Genomic DNA, 16,464 nt, shown 5'->3' on the forward strand with positions numbered 1-16,464 from the left:
GTGCCTCTTTATAATGACATGAAAGGGTGGAATGTTTTTTCGGATGAGATCTTTAATTTTTAAACTTCACCCTATATTGTTTCTCAACTCAAGGATACACCCATTCTGTCAAAACTTAATCTACCTGTCAGTCATGCGTTTCATAATTAAAAATTGCAAACTGGTTGTCAGTCAGCACTAGATGGCAGTGTACACAAATCATCACTGCACACTTGGGTTTATGTGGACCTTTAGTGGGGTGAAATTTACTTCAAAAAATAAAAAATACAACCCATAGGCGGTCCTATCTAATCATTGTTTAATTGAGGCCATATGTTTTATATTAATATAGCAGAATACAGCATTTAGATAGAATGAAGCATTTGGTGACATTTGGTACAGTTCAAGTATTTTGACATTAAAGCACTTTAAACAAACAAGAGTATATATATTTTTAAAGATTTACTGTTAATTCATAATATCTAATTCTTTAATGTTAACATAAAGAAACTTTATTTTACAATTATTTATTTATTGAACAATTATTTGAATTCAATTAAGCAGTATATTTAATTAATCAATTATATATATATATATATATATATAATGTATGCATATATTTAAGAAATATATTTATATATTTTATATATAAATATATTTTTTAAATGTATGTATACATGCATGTGTATTTATATATGCATAATAATTATACACCATACGCATACATATATGTAAACACTAACATTTATTTTGAATGCGATTAATCAATTTTACAGCATTAATATATATCACATTACAGTGCTTTTTTTTACTGGTCATTATTAATAATGATAAATTACATGTACTGGTGCTATAACTTTATGGATCATCTTGTAATTAGACTGTTATTACCGTGTTAAAAAGGAAAAGATAACATCTTAAACAGGTCTTAGCTGGTTTAAGGTGTCTTGAGCTGGTCTCGCTGAAAAGTTCTTGAAACTACTTTAAAACCAAGTGATCTGGCTGATACACAGCAAAGTGTTTAAGTTTAGTCAGATATAGTATGTGTGAACCATACACAATCTCAAGAGACGTCTTGACAAGCTTGAGCTGCTCCTAACCTGATCTGGGTTTTAGGTACTTTCAGATTGTCAGTCTGATTTTAGAGGGTGTTTGGGTACTTTTAAATTGGTTAGTCTGTTCTGTTGACTGTTTTTCAGCCACTTTCATGCTACTCAGGTGTGTTTCTGAGGCACTTTTCAGCTGGTCACCTTGGGTTTAGTAGGAGTTTTGGCCCATTCTAAGATTGTGGGCTGGTTTAAGAGCCACTGATGTTCTTATTTGGTCTGGATGGTTTTGCATTTAGAGCATTTGGAGGCCAGCTCAAATCAGCTAAGACCAGCAAACCATTTTAAGAGTTTTTTATTTTATTTTTTCTTCTGTGAAGGGCACAACGAAACTCCCATGTCACTTGTGTTTGAGGTCTGGATGAGTCACTCAACCTTTCATGAATAGTTTTCTCTATTTTACACATTAAAAGTGAGTCAAAGCGCCCTACCTCTTAAACACAGAGGACAAGTCCATCCGCCCCCATTCAATTCACAGAAGCGCTGCAGGGCGAAATTACGCACAGGCGTCGCGCGCTGAGCACGCCATGCTCTCCATCGGGACCGGAGGAGAAAGACACGCCAAAACCACTGATCCTCATCCCGTCCTGTGATTATCTCCAGTCAGATGTACAGGCGCAAACATGCCTGCATTCCGCTGTCAGGGAAAACGAAGAAAGTAAGGAGACGTACGGCTGATTTGTTATTAATATTCCCATGTTCCACATGAGGGAGATTAAGGTGAGTACACGCACTTTTGGGGACGCGCACGCACACCATCAGCGTAGCCAAACACGCCGTGGTTCAACTCACTTTCTATGCAGTGGTTGATTACTTTTCATTACTTTTAGGAGTTGTATAGTCAAATGATATAGATGGATCCTGTGATCATGTTCAGACTGGATAGGCGTGTGGCATTGCGTCATTTACTGTCTCTAATAGCTGTTACTCTGTAACTACATTGAGACTTTTTCGTTTTTAGATCGGAGAAAGCATTTGTGTATTAGTGTTGCTTTTTTCTGGGCTTGTGACGTGCTCAGGTGTTTTTGGAAGCCCTTTAACTGATGATGTGGCCACGTTGGAAACATTGGTAAGATTTGCAACAGAGTTTTTATTCATTCTTTTCATGCATTCTATGTTTTGTTTTGTTTTGTGAAACCCTGCTAAAACTAAAGCTTAAACTAGACCGGTTGATTTACTGGTCACTCGGGCTGACCTGAAACCTGCTTTTAGAGGGATTTTAAGCTGTTTTTTGTTGGTCTGGTCACTCTGAGGGACCAGTTGGAGAACAGCTCAACAAACCATCTTAGGCTGAAATGTTTTATTTTTGTATTTTTTTTCATATGTCAGTGACATTTCACAAACTGCCTACACTAGTTAGGACTTCTTCTAAATACTACATTTTATACAACCTATTTTTGTTTTTCAACCCATCAGAGTGAGAACCTTCCCAGTGACTACAGAATCCCAATCGACTTCATCACCAAGGATGTGGTAAGTGTGAAAAAATATTTGATAATTTACTAAGTTTGCTCTGTTATCAATGTGGATGCATCTACACTGGCCCATCATATTTGGACAATGCACTTAATGTATGGATTTAATTACATTAGATGATAAAATGGCAAACAATAATGCAAAGCTTTTCTCTCAACAAACAAGCTATTTCTGCATCATTTCCATGATATTTAATTTTTTTTAAATCAGTTTTTATCTGGAAATGTCTTGCATGAAAATGCACTCATGCTTGAACTAAATACCCCTTGGTTTGATATCTCATGCAAGTCTGCAAATTAGTTTTGGTGCCATCGGCAGATAAAACATTATGTATCACATGGAGAAAGAGTTGTTGTGGTTTGTGCCGGTTCCAGCAGTGACGCCTAAAAAAATGTTCTTTTCTGACCTTTAAAGGGTGGAGCTTGCTGGCTATATGTGAACCTGTATAAAGTTGAAAGCAGTTTAAAAACATTGGCCCTCAAGTTTGGCAACCTGTCCACCAATAAAGCGAACATCACTATTTTTATAACAATGCTGCAGGGTATTCGCTTCACTCTGGAGAACGAGGAGCTGGTAATTTCTTCTAGTTTACTTTCAAATTCTTTGAAATGTTGTCATGGCTGTCGGCTCACTCTGGTTTGTTTGTCTTCCCTAGGAGGGCACGATGCAAACATTCGAATGCCACTACAGAAGGGTAAAATGGCCAACTAGACGTTACTTCAACCATGTTAAAGAGGTTCTTGCTGAAGCTGGATCCACGCTCGGTGATATTCGTCACTGCACTCCTCCTCCTTGCCAATCTCCCGCTGCCCCTCCTTTCACACCAGGTGAATGCGTAGAAAATTTGTTTTGATATGTATATGATGCATGAGCAGATATGGAATCTACAGACTGTTTTGGGAAGGTAATGTCTACAGAATGAATGCAGTTCTGCAGAATGGATGCAGTTCTGCAGAATGGATGCAAAGATAATAAAGCAAAGAGCAACGGATATGTAAAATGTCCAATTCTGCGGAAAACTCCTGATGTTTTTCAGAGTTCCAAGGAGGCAGATTCTATTGTGAACATATGCATGAAAAAATTGAGGACGTGTGCAAAACATATACACACACACACTATAGCAGGGAAATCGGTAGTCTCGTTGTTTGTAAAGCAGGAGTGTAGATCTAACCAATCATGCGACGGCGTTCTCAAGAACTGTGAAAGCATTTGCAGAGGGTCCGTCATGAGACTGTCCCTGAGCTCCATAAAGATTTGATTTATTGAGTCTGGTGTGGCAGAACTTGACAGGCCTCTGCAAAGCCCAGACCTGTTATCTTGTGTTGTTTAAATATGCAAATGTGAAATATTCTCAATATTATGTTGCATTTTAGTTGACAGAAAGGGCTAAATTAAATATTAAAACATTTTAATATAACATGAATTCTGTCCTTGTTGTGAGAACGTGAGCTCCTAAAATATTGCAGTATAATGAATTATTTATGCTATTTTTTTATTCATTTTCATTGTCTGTGTTTTAGTGCAGTGTTATGGAGAGACTGCATTCACGAGATTAAATTCGGATTAGCACATAACTTTTATATAATATGGTTAATCTCATATGGTCAAGAAGCGTTTCATTTGACCAGTTTTTATTTACGTTTTAGTTTTTGAACTTGTGCTGATTAAATGGATAAATCCTGCTAAAGTTATAATAGAGGGCTTCTAAAACTTGTGGGGTTTGTGAAGGAAATACTGGGAGTTATTAATAAAAAAAAACATACAAAATAAATAAATAAATATTTTTAAAATGAAAGCATTCAAAACTAAATTTCAATATTTTATTTTTGTACCTCATGTCATGTGACCATAAACTGATATAACGGAATGTGTTATTAAATTATTAATTTAAAGTCTCAGGGGCTACTTTAAATCTTTTGTTAAAAGAGTTAACAAAAAAGCGGTTGGGACGCGTGATATGATGTATATCCCTTGTATTATGTTGCAGTTTGACAGTTTGAACCGCAACACAAAATTGAGTTGTCAGAAAAACTGGTTAACCTTTTTTTTTACATTTTGTGACAATTTCTAGTTTAGGGTCATGAACATGCCTGCAAGGTTTTGACATACTGAGGGGTTGTAGAATGTGTGTACAATATTTCTGACAATTTTTATGCGATTTCAAGGTAAACCCCAGTTCTGGAAACTCACCATTGACAGCTCAATCCGAGGGCCGGGATAAACGCTTGTCTTTCAAACTCCCTCTGCACGCGATAGGATAGCGCTACACCAACCAGAGCAACGAAGGTGAAACAGAGCTAACGTTAGTTGACAGATTAAACTTTCGGCGTATCCGGTCGGCTAAACTCCGAACACCTTCATCTTCCGCATCACATCTTCCCTTCTTAAAAATGACTTCAGTTCTGTTCTTTGTTCTTTTCTCAGAGAAAAGCTTAACTCCAAGTCTTCCAGAGTCGTGGTCAAAGCTGATTCGAAAGACCGCCGTTCGCCAGTTTCCGTGTTTACTAGAAGCACGCAAGCGCAACTTGGCCGTTAATATGTTAAGCCCCGCCCACTGACTCTGTGCACGATGTGATTGGGCTGACCAGAGTTTGCCGTTTACAGCTCAGAAGTGTATTGAGAGTTGCTAGACGACACTCGCGGTAGATTAGATTTGCTGCTGCTAGGGTGTGTCTAGATTTCTAGGCTACCTGTTCATGGTAAACCCAGCCTGATCTGCCGGAGATTTGATTGCACCCGGCAACTCTGATTGGTTGAAGGACTATCCCATCGCATACAGAGTCATTCAAATAATGCTCGTTGATCCCGCCTCTAATGTAGTAAAAAACACAGAGCAGACTCCTCAGACCAATGTTCAATCTTAAACTGAGCTTGGTCTGGTGATAGCCAGACAAGTGCCGACCCAAAATAAAAAGAAAAAATGAAATTTTCTCAACTACCTCCGAGAGTATTTAAATTTACATTAATGCATTTGGCAGACTCTTTTATCCAAAAGAAATGTACACTGCGTTGAAGGCGTACATTTTTATCAGTTCAATGTTCATTTCAAATGCATGATTTTGGCGATGCAAGCGCCATGCTCTTCTTTTTGAGCTTCAGGAAAGCATACAAAAATAAATCAAAAACATTTAAAATTGTTGCAATACTGTTTATAATATTCACATTTATTTTTGTTTAATATTAAAGGTTTACAGATTTTTCCTGATTCTTTGTGAATTGCATTGAATCCAATTAGGGTCCAATTTGACCCGCAACATAAAAATATTACATATTACATATGTAACCAAACATATTACATGTTTAACTACTATTTTACTTAGTAATTTCATTGAGGAGATTAACACTGACTCACTGATGCTCTTGTGTTTGAATGGAAGCAATGTCTTAACATACAGAAGAAAGCTGCTAGGGAGGATAAACTCTTTATTAATGCCAATGCTTTTAAAATGCTCAACAACCACAAATGGGTGTGGCATTCAGATGTCCACATACTTCATGCTATATATATAGTGTGTGGTGTACACGTAAGAACTAAAACGGGAATGTGCTTTTATGTTCTGGCAGGTCAAAGCAGACAACCGAATGGTATGAACGGGGCGATTCATGGGCTCCTGGCGGTGCTCATCATCCCCTTCATGGCGCTTCTGGTTCTCACTGTCAGGATGGTATGTTAGTTCCTATATATTACATAATATATAACCATGTTTACCAGCAGAAGTTGCTTTTCCTTGCGTCACAGTAGTAAGGAAGCCCTGAAGGCGTTCAATGAAATTTTTGTAATTTTTGCATTGACATGCTTCAAGAACACCCGTGTCTTGCACTTCTCACTAAGGTCAATTATCATAGAAACTACAAAGCTATCTCAATCTGCAGGTATTCAGAAGAGGAGGCTGTTGTGCACAAAGAATGCATGAAGTGACTCTCAGTTTGCCTGAGCCCCACGACAGAGCTGAGGAAAGCAGAACCGAGCCCCACAGCGGAGCTGCGCGAGGGGATTCTGGTCCCGGCTCCAGCAGTCAACAGGACAGGTAGCAGTTTGTTAGTTGCAACAAGTCTTTGTCTGTTAACCAGTTAGTAAACAAGACCTAACAAAGCCCATTTTTCCATCGCCATGTGGCATCCTCACAGGGCGTGGCTGGATTCTTTAGGGTGTGCAGACACAGAGGTTTAATCAAAAATGCATGAGGGAAACCAAAGGAAATGGCAGTATTTCCCCGGATTTATGAAACGGACAATGAAGGGAATATTTTGTCAGGAGGGATGCATCAGATGTTTCTAGATTTACTCATCAAGCCATACCTACTCTTCACAACAACCAAAAAAAACAGACAAATCGCAACTTGTCGGGCTTAACCAATCAATGAGAGTCTGGGATGCCATCCTAAAAACATCAATGGAAAAACCTTTATGATTTCATCCGGCAGGAAGCGTGGCTCTTTGATGAGCGTGTCGGCTGGTCGACTGCAGTGCCCGCGGCTGCTCGTTGGCTTTGAGGAACGCCACTGGTCCTGCAGGGCTCTCCGCAGAGGATAAATGGCTTTTTTGTGCCAGCGCCCCATTGCATGAGGACGGTGGTTTAACGTCTCTGGAACAGAGCACGGGCTTGTCTAGAAAGACGTTTGATTTAGAGCTTGGACAACAGTGCTAAGATTTTTGCCACTTCTTTTACTACTCATTTATTCGCTGATACTGCTGGAGGGGATCTTGAAGCCCTTGATGCGTGTCTGTGAACACTGGATCCTCACAAGATCCGGAGGTATCAGACGTCGGACTCTCGTTCCATCCACTTTGGCTTTAACGTGTCCGAACTCTGTCTCTCTCACACAAACACACTCCAGCTGGAAGAATCGGCCGTCTCTGTCCCTCTTGAGAGGGTCTGTAAGCCAGGTCATCGGTCCGCTTGCGTTGTATTATCTAGTTTGGCCGTGTACACATGCTCACACACTCCGGCGCCGCAACAAGAGCTGATTGTTTTCGTGACAATATGGGGAAACCCAGAAAGCATGAGAAAAGAGCTCACATGATGAAGATGTAACATCAACATGACTCATGTCCTATAATTCAATCTCACTTGCTATAGAATCTCTCGCTCATTCTCTTCCGGTGTCTAATTATCTTCCTACTGAAGCTAAATATCATTTATGTCATGCGATTAAGGCCAACTGAGTAGATTAGAATCGATTTGTTTGTGATTTAGAACAGGATTCCATTTAGTGTTTAAAGGGATGGTTCACCAGAAATTGAAAATCATTTACTCACCATGATATCGGATGACTCACTTTCTTCCGTAAAACACAAAAGGGGAGGTTTTGATGAATGTTCATGCTGCTTCTTTCCATACTAGAAAAGGTGCACTAAATGTATACATTTCAGTACATTATAGAATAAGATATCAAACCAAGTTAGCTTTACTTTTTACATACTTTAAGCATTTCACAAAAAGAAGTTTGTTTGGTTCTGTCTGATGAGCATGTTCATTGTTAATGTGATGAACTACACCTGTGCTAAGACACCTTTGTAAATGGACTTCGTACTACACAAGTTAACTAAAATCTAGGTTTGCTTTTTTGCACTTGGTTTGTTTGTATCTAATGCAATTAAATTAATGTATTATATGCAACTTAAAGAGACTGTTCACCATAAAAATGAACATTTTTATCATCATTTACTCACCCTCAAGTCATTTCTTTAATCTGTTAAACACAAAAGAAGATAATTTTGAAGAATAACAGTAACCAGACAGTTGAAGGTAGCCATTGTATTTTTTTCCTACTATGAAAGTCAATGGCTAATGTTTGATTTAAAATATCTTATTTTGTGTTCAGAAGAAAGAAACTCGTACAGGTTTGGAACAACATTTTGGGTTGGACTATCCCAATCCAAATCCCAATATCTAAAGCGACTTTGAAGAGCAATAAGATTTGTGAGGAATCTCTGTAAATATCGACTCAAACGGGCTAGGTATAAAATTCAGAAACCCTTGTTATTAGCGACACCGGTGGATGTTATCTGAACTGCAGCCAGCAATTTGTGCTTGCATTCATGCACACCTAATGCATTATAGACTGAACGTGATTCAAGGCCCTGATATACTCACGACAAAGTTATTTTTCGTTCTTCGTGTAGAAGTAAAAAGTTGGAAATATTTAGATGAATATGTAAATAAATATGTGCTGTGCGATTTCCTCTCAATAATAAACTAAATGCAGCAAAAATGACAGCGGTGAGAAAGCAGCAGTTAAGAAAGCAGACGATCATTGCGATGTGGATATGTTTGTGCGAGCTCAGCAAAATGAGGTCAATAAGATTACACTGTTATGATAAGAATCGGCATTATCCTAAACATTGTAGCATTTGTTTCATGTGTCAGAATGGAAAAAAGCAGCTCTTGGGAGCGCGTTTAAGTGTCACATCCTTTAGATTTTCCCAGTGAAAACATCCCGAGTCTTTCACATATAAATCCATCTACAGGCTTTCACTGACAACCTAGACAATTCAGGGAAGGTCTTGTTTTTTTGTCCTTTTTTCATTACAAGCTGTTCACACATTGGCAATAAATAAGCGGTTAATAATTACAAATTCTTACATATAGCCCTTGCACAAAGCTGACATTCGGCTACAGAATATTATCAATGAGTCATGTTCACTATATTTAGAGTTTCTTGGTGTCTTTTTTTATTATTTTTGAAGCTTGACAGTCCATTGTTACAATATAAGAACAGCATGAACATTCTTCAAAACGTCTCATTTTGAGGGTTTTCTTTTTTAGATAAACTATTCCTTTAAAATGTAGCCTTAAATAGCCCTTTCATGCTGTTTTTTTGTGTGACTGGCATGGTGTATCCCAGATAGTCCTGAAAATCCCCATTGACTCATTGATTCATTCTACATCACTGTCATTCTTCCAGAGCAGGATCAGGTACTGGCAGTGGAAATCTCAAGCTCCTCTCCATGTAACTTTCTCTTTGTCTCCATCAATGCGTGCGCTGTCAACTGTTGTCGTAAAGCATGACTGCCAACTCATAACCGCACGAGGTCAGTAATGTCAGCCTGGCTATCATCAACCGCAGATCGACCGTAACAAAGGGCCCTCTCATGCGGACAGAAACGCCGCTCTTTATGGTCTATAGAGAGTGTCGTCCATCAAACTTCAGTCAAAGCCCACTCTTGACTCGCCGACTCAGCTTCCGACACACACAGATACATTCACACACTGAACGGCCTCCAGTGTCACTAACATCAAGTCTTGACTCATAAAGCAGGTCTGAGTGTGCAATGATTTACAAAACAAGCCCTCAAATCATCTCCGTGGCACGGAAAGCAAAGGATGACTAATGGCTTACGTGCATTTTAAATAGTTTGTGTGTTTTTTGTTCTCTATTGATTAGTAATAATCAAAATAATGTAAATATAGCTGTTGTGTATATAAACATGTTTATTTCTAATTGTATGTTTTAAGTAAAACACAAGTAGATTTACATTCTTTATTTAAAAAGAGTAACATTTTTTTATTTTATATACTCATTAATATTTTTTGCCATATAACAGTGTTTAAAAAAATTGTGTGGATTGTCTCATATAGGATCAGTTATGACTTCAGGTCAGTATTTTTATATAATTACACTTCTACAGTTATACAATACCTGTAAACTTGTCATTGGGCATTACAATAAAATGGATGCTTAAGATAAAATCTGCTAAAAACCCAGAACTGACTTCTACAGAAAAATGTTGAGTTGCTGTTGAGTTGCCTTTGACCTGGAAGGTCTGGAATGAATTGTTTGAGAAGGCTATGCTGGTTGTCTTTAAAATGATAAACGATACTCTTGGGAACAGGCATTAACCTGAACTTAGTGAAACAAAACAATGGCCTTACGAGAAGGTTTTAAGTGTCTTTGGTCAGACATAGACCACAGCGTGCTCTTTGTACAACATGTTATTTTTAAACCAGCAAATTAGCCCATCCCAATCCGATCGCGTTACTCAAGAAACCTGGCTTTAGTAATCATCATGACTGTAGCTCTGGTGGGGCACATACCCCTGATCCCGTCTGCCATTGTAGCTCTGTTGGTATTTCAAATTATGAGGGCTGTTGTCCTGTTTGTACACTTCAGGATTGTTATATTGATAGTAGCCACTGTCCATTTGAGGGTTATAGGTTTGTATTTCAGACTGCTGATTTTCTGTACTGTGGTGCTGCTGCTGTCTAGGCTCCGTTGCGGGATTGTCCTCCATGGCGTTCAGCAGATTATTGGGATGTAGTTCCCTCGTCTTGCGGCTGATGCATTTGCAGGTTTGGACACCAAAGATAAACTGAAGGATCTGAGCATTACGAGACAAAACGATCCAAATGTGTTAGATCTGTTCCATTAGTAACACATTAGTTATTAGTAATAACATTAAAAATACTTCTTAAGCATTCATTCATTTTAATTAATGTTAAGTTAAACATTTACTGATCAAAAAGTAGCCTATCTATTAATATTATGAGCCGACAAACAGTTAATAAATTAAACTAACGTTAATAAATACTGTAAGTCATAGTTCAACTCTTGAAATAGTTTTTTGCATGTTATTGAATATGGAAAGCTGTAGAGAATGTATGGCCTTACTACTGCTAATAGAGACACTGCCGTGAGCATGTGAGATTTGATGCTGCTGCATGAAGAGACATATACACCAATCAGGCATAACATTATGACCACTGACAGGTGAAGTCAATAACACTGATTATCTCTTTACTGTGGTTAGTGTGTGTGATATACTAGCCAGCAAGTGGACATTGTGTCCTCAAAGTTGATGCGTTCGAAGCTTTGGGCAATGTTCTGCTGGGAATCTTGGGTCCTGCCCTTCATGTTGATGTTACGTACCAACCAAAACATTGTTGAAGACCATGTACACCCTTTCATGGAAACAGTATTCTCTGTTGGCTGTGGCCTCTTTAATCAGGATAATGCGCCCTGACACAAAGCGGAAATAGTTCAGGAATGGTTTGAGGAGCATGATACAAAGGTTGAGTTCTTGACTTGGCCCCCAAATTCCCCAGATCTCAATCCAATCGAGCATCTGTGGGATGTGCCGAACAAGCAAGTCCGATCCATGGAGGCCACCTTGCAACTTACAGGACTTAAATGATCTGCTGCTAACATCTTGGTGCCAGATACCACAGCACACCTTAAGGTGTCTAGTAGTGGAGTCCATGCCTCGACGGGTCAGAGCTATTTTGGCAGCAATATTAGCACAATATTAGGTCATAATGTTATGCCTGATCGGTGTATAAATACTGAAGCAGATCTAGGCAGGTGGAGTTGGGGGAGGTGGAGGGTTTCAGAGGAACTCTGATAGCACAAACACTCAACCTACCTATTTAAATGTTAAGCAAGCGATCTAATTGGCTGCAGGATCAGCAGAGCCCATCAGCTTGTGTCATGCGGTAATGATGTGATTGCTTCCAGACTGCATGTAAAGGACCAATCAGCCCTAGAGTTTCATGACTGGAGTAGATATTTAATGCATTAACTAGCATTATAATGCGATCTTATGGTAAAGTGTTACCAAAATACTATTTTAAATATCCTATCTCAGGGGCTGTTTACACAAAACAGTTTTCAACAAAAAAACATGCATTTTGTCCTTTCATTTACACGACAGCAACGTTTTGTGGGCCTGAAAATGCAAACTTTTGAAAATGGGTTCTGAGGTGCAAGATTTTGAAACTGGTATCTGTGTAAACAACAAAAACATTAATCTGTGAAAACTATGACATCATGCACATGCATGTTCACTAAACAACTAATGGCCTGGCAGCAGAATACAGCATCTGTAGTCGTTTTTGAGGATCTGTGTGAATGGGGATCATTTTGACAGTGTTGTCGTCTGTAGTGGAAACCTCAGAGAAAAAAACTTCTCTGTTTTAAGCATATCATTGTTGTGTAAATGTGTCCTCAGTTCAGAAATATATTTCCGGTTCAGTACAGTTTAAGCTCATTCACTGAAAGTGCATTGCATTATGTACTTACCAGGGAGAAATATAAAGAACAATGGTTATTTATTAATTTTTTTGCTGTACAAGATGCTTAATTTGTAATGTTACTTAGAAGAGAGAAAAATAAAGTTATTTATTTTATTGTATTGTATTTTAAATAAATCCAAGATGCCTATATCTTGTACTTAAGAGTACTATTTTAATTGGTTATATATTGTATGAAAAAATCATTTAGCATATCTTTACCTGAATCAAAAGAAGGCCAACGTCCATTCCCAATATTACGATTATATTCTTCTCTAGCCATTCCCCTAGAATCTTCTCACAGCCCTATCACCAAACAAATCTGTTTTAGTGTGCAAATTAAATCAACAGGGAAATGATTAAGTGAAGGCTTGGGATGATGGAAAAGGACAGCGTGTGTTACCGTTTTATAGATGTCTGAACCATTTCCAAAGCTGTGTGTTCCAAGCAGAATTACAGGGCAGGTACCATTGAAACAAGAGCAAGGGTAGATGTCAGTCTCTCCCAGGGATTCAATAACTGAGTTATTCCTCCATTCATTTGAGGTCAGTCTACCGCAGCATTTTGCCTACAGCAAAAAAAAAAAAAGGGGGAAAAAAAGCACTTCTATCAAAACACCTTGCTATGACTGATTACCAGATAAGACTGTTGGACTCTTGAGCAGTGAAGATGTAAATCATGCACATACAGAAGTCTGCACGCTGTCTAGAAGTTTCCAGGATGGTTCCATCCACGTATGGGTTTCATTTCCTCCATACTGCCTAATGATGTCGTCCACATTATCCCTCAAAATCTGCTCAATCTGGTAACATTCAAAAAAATTGAATTAAATTGCATTAGACAATTTGTTTAATAATTATGTCAATCAGTTAATATACTTGAATAAGTGAATTTGAAGTTAAAAACCCTAATGCTTAAAGCTACACTTTTTTAGTTTATTCTTAGCTAAAAACACTTAGTTCTTTCAAAAATATATGTGCTCATTAATGTATATTTACTTTTTTTAAGTAATAAAGTTTTCTCGTAAGTTTATAATATGCCATTGAAAACACATACGGGTGAGGGGTTCGAATGCCGGTCGCCATGTTGCCCCTCCATCTTGAAAGTACATTAGCCAAAGAGGGACATACCCGTAAATTCAAGCTTCGCCTTTCGCGTTTTAACACTCAATGGCACCGTGTCGAATGTGAAGAGGGGGATTGCCATGTTAATCTTGGACTAAATCGGCCACCGTAGGAGTTAGAGAAAAGCTGTTTTTCTTCCGAGTATGGCCTTGTATATGATAAAGGTCATAAAGGGCGGAATAACTCGTATGGACACTTTTCCTGGATGAGCGCGGCCACACATCAACCAGAGCGAGAGCAACGAGTGTTTCGTTTGGGTTATGGGAGCCGTCGGCAGTACCACAAAGTGTTTAGACCACAAAATCAACAATGTCACCAAAGAAGTGTATTTGGTTGTGAGGGAACAATAACCATGTTCAGCTTCGCAAATAAACTAGTGTTAAGGAAACAGTGGATGCAGTTTTTTCTTTCAGAGCAGCAACAGAGTTCTGCAAGTGTCTTTGTTTGTTCGAAACCGCAGGTGGTGAGTGAAACTGCATTAAATATCTGTGTTTTGTTGGCAATTGGCACAGCAAATGTAAACAACACAAACTTATGGTGAATCGATAGTTATCCAGGGATAGTGCACTGATGTAGTGCGTGTGTGTGTGTGTGTGTGTGTGTGTGTGTGTGTGTGTGTGTGTGTGTGTGTGTCTGAGTGTGTATGTGTGTGTGTGTGTGTGTGTGTGTGTGTGTGTGTGTGTGTGTGTGTGTGTGTCTGAGTGTGTGTGTGTGTGTGTGTGTGTGTGCGCTTGTGACTCTTTAGCTCCACCCACTGCACGCCTCCATGAGCTCGGCTGTGTTTAGAAAGAATCAATACAGCGTATCTGTCTTTTATAAATATAATAAAACTAAAGACTCTTCGGAGATATGAAGGATGCAATACTACACTGTAAAAAATTATTTAGAAAAAAAGTTACCTGGTTGCCTTAAAAAAAATTGAGATCATTGAAATTAAAATTTTGAGTTAATACAATGAACATTTTTTGAGATTTGACAACCTTTATTAAAATATTATTAAAAGATTTTGTAAGCATATTGGGTAATTATGTGTGTTTTATTTCTGATGACGCAGTGAAATATGCCAAATTGTGATATTTTCATGATTTATCAAATTTTTTATGTGGTTCAGATACAAAAATATTGTGAGTTTCTATTTATTAAACAAATTTCCTTCATTGTATCAACTCAAATTTTTAATTTCAATCAACTCAAAATTTTAAGGCAACCAGGTTACTTACTTTTTTAAGTTAAACCAACAAAAATCTAAAATATTTTTTACAGTGTATACTCTCTATAGGTACTAAGGATTAACATGAGATTAGCAGAGTATGCTCCCAATGTAACCGATTGCCTCTTTCTTTGAGTTTTGCCAACTTATTCGGGTTTACAGTTTGTGTTTTTCTATACTAGACTTGCCTTCTGCCTTTGTATTAATAGCACAAGGGTGATGAAAATCTGACCCAGTATGATGACGATTAAGAAGCACAGATACTGAAAAAACAGAGAAGAGGAAACGTTAACAGCAAGCTTTTATAACAGCGTAAAATTTATGTTGTTATCAGTGTCTTTGTGTAGTGTGCATGAATGTACAGTCATGCTTACAAATATGATGAAACATCTGCTCTCAAAATAGGCACCAGCACAACCCAGAAAGGACACAGCAAACACAACGAGGCCGATGAAAAAGAGCCCCCCAGCCACCAACTTTACGTCCTGTCCTGAGAGACCACACGTTTCGCTTCATTAACACGCCAAAGGACAAACGATTTTTTTCAGTGAGACAATGGAGAAAACATCATACCCTAAAACATTATTATATGGTGCAAAATGCATTGTGTAATAACTCCTATTTGGAGTTGAAACATAATGATAGACTAAACAAGAAATCTTACCTGAACTGAGGACACTTACAAAGCTGTCTTTATCAAACAAAATCCAAGCAGAACACGCTAAAATGCTGATGCCAAGAATCTGTCAAGATTATTACATTTGTTACTTGTTTGTACATGTAGCCATGGATGAATTTAGACGTTTTATTTGCTTTATATACTGCTGGAAGAACACGAGCATATCATATCATGGGCTTTATGTCATTGTCCACTGTATGATTCATAGATTTGATTGAAGCTCTTTGTAACTAATAAACAAACATAAAACGTCTCTCTTGCCGATAACATACAGTTCATATATTTAATCTTACCACAAAGAAGGAATTGACAAGCATTAGAAAGAATTTCAGGATCTGAAGTTTGTCGTCTGCTTTCATGTTGCCTTTAACACACTGCCACAGCTTCACATGAAACCTAAAAACACAAGAATACGTGACAAAAGATCATTTTCCTTGAAAAATAGCTTTCACTAAGAAATTAAGAACAAAACTAACACACCAAAGCTAGCTGTCCATTGCTTAAGTGTCACAGGAATTCACTTTCAAAGGTTTGAATTACCTGTATTGCTAAACCAGTTTTCCTTGTTATTTGTCAATTTGGTATGAGAGTGTCTAGAAGTTTTTATATTATGCATCCAATTTTCTTCTGTGCTTCAAATATGTGTGCTTCATACGCCATCTGGGAACATAATGGTTTCCTGGAGATCCTTGTAATGCATCTCATGCTTAAAGTTCACTTCCTCATAACAACATAAATGATTAACTTTAACAATCACTTGTGTTGTGCTTGACACTACACCGCATGTGCCCAGTGTTTTGTGTGTTAAATAAGGGTTTTGACAGGGATCAGAATGTGAAAAATGACCATGTTTATTTTCTTTACTTATAGGCCTGTTGTGC

At 38.0% G+C, this 16,464-nt stretch overlaps 2 protein-coding genes across 3 annotated transcripts; one reads left to right on the forward strand and one right to left on the reverse strand.

Annotated features, from left to right (window-relative positions):
• Positions 1-1,700: 1,700 nt before the first annotated feature.
• Positions 1,701-8,087, forward strand: kitlgb (kit ligand b). The gene is made up of 8 exons (XM_067428065.1): positions 1,701-1,805; positions 2,047-2,154; positions 2,502-2,558; positions 2,976-3,134; positions 3,217-3,388; positions 6,126-6,226; positions 6,435-6,589; positions 6,690-8,087. Exons 1-8 carry the CDS (start codon positions 1,782-1,784, stop codon positions 6,730-6,732), a joined length of 819 nt encoding a protein of 272 aa, XP_067284166.1. The 5' UTR covers positions 1,701-1,781; the 3' UTR covers positions 6,733-8,087.
• Positions 8,088-9,202: 1,115 nt separating this feature from the next.
• Positions 9,203-16,269, reverse strand: si:ch73-139j3.4 (CD82 antigen). 2 transcript variants are annotated; one of them, XM_067427513.1, is made up of 9 exons: positions 16,124-16,269; positions 15,877-15,979; positions 15,588-15,647; positions 15,279-15,389; positions 15,093-15,167; positions 13,259-13,372; positions 12,974-13,138; positions 12,793-12,876; positions 9,203-10,883 (listed from the first exon to the last, which is right to left on the reverse strand). In XM_067427513.1, exons 2-9 carry the CDS (start codon positions 15,940-15,942, stop codon positions 10,560-10,562), a joined length of 999 nt encoding a protein of 332 aa, XP_067283614.1. In that variant the 5' UTR covers positions 15,943-15,979; positions 16,124-16,269; the 3' UTR covers positions 9,203-10,559. The 2 variants fall into 2 exon arrangements, with proteins under 2 accessions (XP_067283614.1, XP_067283613.1); XM_067427512.1 differs by having other exon boundaries at positions 9,204-10,883; positions 15,279-15,394; positions 15,569-15,647.
• Positions 16,270-16,464: the final 195 nt, after the last annotated feature.

The sequence above is a fragment of the Pseudorasbora parva genome, chromosome 20 (genome assembly GCF_024679245.1).
Source record: "Pseudorasbora parva isolate DD20220531a chromosome 20, ASM2467924v1, whole genome shotgun sequence".
Lineage (NCBI taxonomy): Eukaryota > Metazoa > Chordata > Actinopteri > Cypriniformes > Gobionidae > Pseudorasbora > Pseudorasbora parva.

What these genes read in the sequence shown, in the direction of transcription:
- kitlgb (XM_067428065.1), top strand. Translation starts at nt 1,782, where the DNA reads ATGTTCCACATGAGGGAGATTAAG. An exon ending in TGGCCACGTTGGAAACATTG is followed by an intron (nt 2,155 to 2,501) that starts GTAAGATTTGCA and finishes TCAACCCATCAG; the next exon opens with AGTGAGAACCTTCCCAGTGA. An exon ending in ACTTCATCACCAAGGATGTG is followed by an intron (nt 2,559 to 2,975) that starts GTAAGTGTGAAA and finishes TGACCTTTAAAG; the next exon opens with GGTGGAGCTTGCTGGCTATA.
- si:ch73-139j3.4 (XM_067427512.1), bottom strand. Translation starts at nt 15,942, where the DNA reads ATGAAAGCAGACGACAAACTTCAGATCCTGAAATTCTTTCTAATGCTT. An exon ending in TGTAAGTGTCCTCAGTTCAG is followed by an intron (nt 15,395 to 15,568) that starts GTAAGATTTCTT and finishes GTGGTCTCTCAG; the next exon opens with GACAGGACGTAAAGTTGGTG. An exon ending in TTGGCCTTCTTTTGATTCAG is followed by an intron (nt 10,884 to 12,792) that starts GTAAAGATATGC and finishes CGTAATGCTCAG; the next exon opens with ATCCTTCAGTTTATCTTTGG.